This window comes from Poromitra crassiceps (genome assembly GCF_964638095.1).
Source record: "Poromitra crassiceps genome assembly, chromosome: 7".
Lineage (NCBI taxonomy): Eukaryota > Metazoa > Chordata > Actinopteri > Beryciformes > Melamphaidae > Poromitra > Poromitra crassiceps.
The window spans coordinates 14,270,716-14,276,715 of NC_139628.1; the positions used below are offsets into that span (position 1 = coordinate 14,270,716).

At 46.5% G+C, this 6,000-nt stretch overlaps 1 protein-coding gene across 2 annotated transcripts in view; it reads right to left on the reverse strand.

Moving 5' to 3' along the window:
• The window catches only part of trpc5a (transient receptor potential cation channel, subfamily C, member 5a), a gene marked incomplete at both ends in the record, with an annotated part of 171,682 nt that overhangs the window by 15,340 nt on the left and 150,342 nt on the right, over window positions 1-6,000 (reverse strand). For both annotated transcript variants that reach the window (XM_083640792.1, XM_083640791.1), the window contains one exon: window positions 5,842-6,000. This exon is cut by the window's right edge and continues 51 nt beyond it. In XM_083640792.1, the coding sequence (XP_083496918.1) occupies window positions 5,842-6,000 (159 nt within the window). The remainder of the gene's footprint in view (window positions 1-5,841) is intronic.

Genomic DNA, 6,000 nt, shown 5'->3' on the forward strand with positions numbered 1-6,000 from the left:
GCGTAAAATTACGCGTACATTTACGCGTAAAATTACGCGTACATTTACGCGTAAAATTACGCATTCATGTTGTGCGCATGCAGATACACTTCCGGTTGCGTAACACTCAAAACTGCGAACGGGTGTGTGTGTGAACGCGTAATGAAATTGGTTCTATTATCTTCATGCGTGCGTTTACGCGCTCTGGCTGCGCACCCCGCGTACATCATTACGCGTAAATGTACGCGTAATGATGTACGCGGGGTGCGCATCCAGAGCGCGTAAGCGCACGCATGAAGATAATAGAACAATTTTGTCACGCGGGCACATGCACGCGGACTATGATGTGCGCAAACTACATCACGCGTAACAACAAGCTGCGTAGCACAGCTATTTACAGCGTGTACACGTGTGACCAGTGTTGGAGAAATTTCATTACGCGTTCACACACACACGCGTTGGCAGTTTTGAGTGTTACGCAACCGGAAGTGTATCTGCATCGCGCACAACACTGCGCGTACATGAACGCGTCGCGTAGTTCTCTTCTGTTTTATTCTATCTCTTTCTATGTTACATTTTCATCCAGTAGATGGTGCCAGTGACCAAACCAACCAGTTGATCAAGCATGTCGCTTAGAGGAGCTGTCCTGCTTCTGAAAGGGAGCAGCGCCACAATCACATAGCCTGCTATAATGTTTATTAATGTTCCAGATGTATTTTATTTTACGAAAAAAGGGCTCGCAACACAATTTCTTGATAGCTCCCGTGGGCTCTATTGAGCCCTTTTTTCGTTCATAAACTGATTATTCTGAGTTCAGTAATTCTCATTATCAGTTTATTGTGTGCATGACAGTAAACACACTCATTCTAGGTCTATTCTTTGATCACACTGCACACAAAACCACGCAATTCATAAACAGATAATTTTAATCATGGCTCAGAAATGTTCAGGCAATAATACTTCAGGAAAATAGATACTAATCATTAACTAATGACTACCTACTCATTAACTATGATTAACTAGTGATTGACTAATGCCAAATTTTTCATTAGCTACTCATTAACTGGCTATTAGTTAATGGTTAGTTTACTAGTAACTACTATAGTATTTGTGTACGTTATTGTAAAGTGTTACCATATAATAGGCTATAGCTACAAAACACAAAAAAAAAACCAGGCGATCTTTCAGCATGTAGCATAACGTTTTTTAAATGGCCTCTGAAATGTTTAGGCAATAAAACAAATAAATAAATAAATAAAATAAAAATATAGCCTATGAATGAGGAATAAAGTTAACAAAAACAGAGAGCAGCAGGCTTTTATAATAGGCTACAAAATAAAAAAAAATAACAACTTCACATGTGCTGTTAAGGAACAGCAGAGCATTAACACTTGCAGCAGCTCATATTAACAATGAAATACTGTCAATAAAATAAAATACATCTGGAACATTAATAAACATTATAGCAGGCTATGTGATTGTGACGCTGCTCCCTTTCAGAAGCCGGACAGCTCCTCTAAGCGACATGCTTGATCAACTGGTTGGTTTGGTCACTGGCACCATCAACTGGATGAAAATGTAACATAGAAAGAGATAGAATAAAACAGAACAGAACTACGCGACGTGTTCATGTACGCGCAGTGTTGTGCGCAATGCAGATACACTTCCGGTTGCGTAACACTCAAAACTGCCAACGGGTGTGTGTGTGAACGCGTAACGAAATTTCTCCAACACTGGTCACACACGCTAAGTAGCTGTGCTACGCAGCTTGTCGTTACGCGTGATGCAGTTTGCACACATCATAGTGCGCGTACGTGTGCACGCGTGACAAAATTGACTATGTTAAGTCATGCAGGCACACACACGTTGCTGCGCATGTGTCAGTGAATAATGACGTCGATAGGACCTCATACGCACACACACACGCGCACACACACACACACACGCGCACACGCGCGCACACACACACACTCATCCTCTCGATATCTCCTCTCTGTTCCCCAATTTGCAAATTTTTCTCCAAGTGATTCAATTTCATTAAGCTTTACCAGCATCCCTCTCTCCGTCTCTCTCTGTCTCTCTCTCCCTTCTGTATGTCTGTCTCTCCTTTCACTCTCTCTCTGTCTCTCTCCTCTCACTCTCTCTCTCTGTATCTCTCTCTCTCTCTCTCTACTGTATGTCTCTCAGTCTCTCTATCTCTCCTCTCACTCTCTCTCTCTCCTCTTACTTTCTCTGTCTCTCTGTCTTTCTCTCTATCTCTCTGTCTCTCTCCTCTCACGCTCTCTGTCTTTCTCTCTTCTGTATGTTTCTCTCTCCTCTCACTCTCTTTCTGTCTCGGTCCCTCTCTCTCTCTAAGTCTCTCTCTAACGTATATCTCTGTCTCTCTCTCCTCTCACTGTCTCTGTCTCTCTCTAAGTCTCTCTCTAAAGTATGTCTCTGTCTCTCCTCTCACGGTCTTTCTGTCTCGGTCTCTCTCTCTCTCTAAGTCTCTCTCTAACGTATGTCTCTGTCTCTCCTCTCACGGTATTTCTGTCTCGGTCTCTCTCTCTCTCTAAGTCTCTCTCTAACGTATGTCTCTGTCTCTCCTCTCACGGTCTTTCTGTCTCGGTCTCTCTCTCTCTCTAAGTCTCTCTCTAACGTATGTCTCTGTCTCTCCTCTCATGGTCTTTCTGTCTCGGTCTCTCTCTCTAAGTCTCTCTCTAACGTATGTCTCTGTCTCTCGCTCCTCTCACTGTCTCTCTCTCTCTCTAAGTCTCTCTCTAACGTATGTCTCTGTCTCTCCTCTCACGGTCTTTCTGTCTCGGTCTCTCTCTCTCTCTAAGTCTCTCTCTAACGTATGTCTCTGTCTCTCCTCTCACGGTCTTTCTGTCTCGGTCTCTCTCTAAGTCTCTCTCTAACGTATGTCTCTGTCTCTCCTCTCATGGTCTTTCTGTCTCGGTCTCTCTCTCTAAGTCTCTCTCTAACGTATGTCTCTGTCTCTCGCTCCTCTCACTGTCTCTCTCTCTCTCTAAGTCTCTCTGTAACGTATGTCTCTCTCTCTCTAAGTCTCTCTCTAACGTATGTCTCTGTCTCTCTCTCCTCTCACTGTCTCTCTCTCTCTCTAAGTCTGTCTCTAACGTATGTCTCTGTCTCTCGCTCCTCTCACTGTCTCTCTCTCTCTCTAAGTCTCTCTCTAACGTATGACTCTGTCTCTCTCCCTCTCTCTCATTTCATTTCTCTCTCTTTCATCATGTTTTACACATCTAGCTCATCTCTCCATTATCATGCCTCTCCATCTCTCTCTCACTGCCCTAAGCCCAAATAACAAATCACATCACACACATACACTATCCCTGTGTCGCTGATTCTATCAATACATACACACACAGACACACACACACACACACACACACGCACGCGCACGCACGCACGCACACACACCGCACGCACACACACACACACAGACACATGCGTGCACACACACACACACACAGACACACGTGCACACACACACACACACACACACGCGTACACACGCACACACTCCCCACCTCTCTCTCCCTTGATCAGATATGTGCAGTGCTGTGTGGCTCTGTGAACCTGTGTGGGCGTGGCTTATATAACTCAGCTGACTTCAACTGAGGTGAACATGCCAGCTGTACTCTGTGTGTGTGTGTGTGTGTGTGTGTAGGTGTGTGTGTGTGTGTGTGTGTGTGTGTAGGTGTGTGTAGGTGTGTGTGTGTGTGTGTGTAGGTGTGTGTGTGTGTGTGTGTGTGTGTGTGTGTGTGTGTGTGTGTGTGTGTGTGTGTGTGTGTAGGTGTGTGCGTGTGTGTGTGTAGGTGTGTGTGTGTGTGTGTGTGTGTGTGTGTGTGCGTGCGTGCGTGCGTGCGTGTGTGTGTGTGCAGTGGTGCCTGCAGGATCCTGTTTCTACCAACATGAGAGTCGCAGGTTCGAGTCCCCTTGTTACCTCCAGCATGATCCTCCCACACGCTACATCCTGCCGGTGAAACCCCTCGCTGTCAGGTGAAAAGAAGTGGCTGGCGACTGCACATGTATCGGAGGAGGCATGTGCTAGTCTACGGCTCTTCCCAGATCAGCAGAGGGGGTGGAGCCAGCAGATCAGCAGAGGGGGTGGAGCCAGCAGATCAGCAGAGGGGGTGGAGCCAGCAGGGGGAATTGGCCAAGTACAATTGTGGAGAAAACAGTTGGTGCAGCGCTGTGTGTATGTAAAGTCCCATGGCGACTTGTTAACATCAACATCAATATTCAGCATGCCGCCTGCGGGCCCGGCCGAGGTGAGGTCAGAGGGCAGAGGTCAGAGCATGCGCTGACGGCCAGATGGCCATGCCAGCATGTTAGGCTGCGCTTGAATTATAAATATGTGAAACGCTTGCAGGAGTATTATTCAGACTTTAAACTTCTGTTCTGTCTTCTGAAGGTGTTTTCTCAGCAGAGCAGCAGTGCCACCTGCTGGTTAGAGCGCCCGTCCCGTTACGGTAATGTCACAGGTTTGGTCCCGGCAGCTGCCTCCTAGCCTGACAGAGTGTCCTTGAGCAACACTGACACCTCCTACTCGTTATTGGACTATCCGCTTACTGTATCTCGTATCTCGTAAATGATATAAAACACTACAGAGACGTCACTATGCTGTCATATTTTCTAAAATACATCTCTCTCAATCTTTTGGTGCCCTGGGTCTTGTTCTTTTTTCTTTGATCTACTCCTGCAGGGGGCGCCACCGCAGGATCAACCGTCTCCATCTCTTCCTGTCCTCGGCATCTTCCTCTGTTGCGCCAAGCACCTGTATCCCTTGGCCCTCGGGGGAACCCCCCCTCTGCGAGACGGGGTTCGCGATTCAATAAAACCACCATATAATGCGATTTAAAAAAGTCTGTGTAGAAATCTTTTTTTTTTTTTTCTGAGACACAAATATTTCTAGCTTTGGTAGCTAGCCTGGTAAAACCATCATCATCATCATCTTCATCATCATCATCATCATCGTCATCACGTATTCTCACATTCTCTTACACATAAAGCATCCCTGTGTGTGTGTGCATGCCTGCTTGTGTGTGTGTGTGTGTGTGTGTGTGTGCGCGCGTGTGCGTGTTTGATTCACTCTATACAACATCAAGAAAATCAGACCCTATCTAACCGTACACACAGCACAGCTTCTAGTCCAGGCCCTCATTCTATCTCGCATTGATTACTGTAATTCCTTACTGGCTGGCCTTCCTGCATCCACATTCAAACCTCTCCAAATGATTCAGAACGCAGCAGCACGTATCATCTTCAACCAGCCAAACAGAACCCACGTCACACCCCTCCTCATCTCCCTCCACTGGCTCCCAGTGGCCGCCAGAATCCAGTTCAAGGCCCTAACCCTTGCATACAAAACCCTGACAAATACAGCCCCAACCTACCTAAACTCCCTCATCCAACCCTATGCCCCGTTCCGTCCACTACGTTCCGCTACTGAGAGATTCCTTTCACTTCCACCACCCAATTCACTCACCAGGCTCTTCTCCTCTGTTGTTCCCCGGTGGTGGAATGAACTACCTAACCCTGTCCGTACCGCTGACTCCCTTACTACATTCAAAAAAAGACTTAAGACTCACTTATTTCAGGTCCACTTCCGTACTGACGCACTTGCACAAATTCATCTCACAGGCACTTTTTCAATGCACTGATTGCACATCCAATAGCACTTTATATTTTACTATGTTTTAGATTATTCTGGTACTGTGCATACTGTATATTGCTTGTATTGTTTCTTTTTTATCTTTGTTGTACGTCGCTTTGGATAAAAGCGTCTGCCAAGTGAAATAAAGTAAAGTAAAGTAAAGTAAAGTTTGTGCATGCCTGCTTGTGTGTGTGCTGTCTCACCGTGAACTCCCTGAGGTTCTCACACTTGTGCGTCTCGTCCCCGTGCGGCGCCCCCCTGTGGCACAGCTTGTTGTGCAGCCACAGCAGCAGGTAGCAGATGGACTTGGGGCTGGGGATGATGTTGAAGGGCGGGGGCAGGGTGCCCCCCTCGTCAAAGTA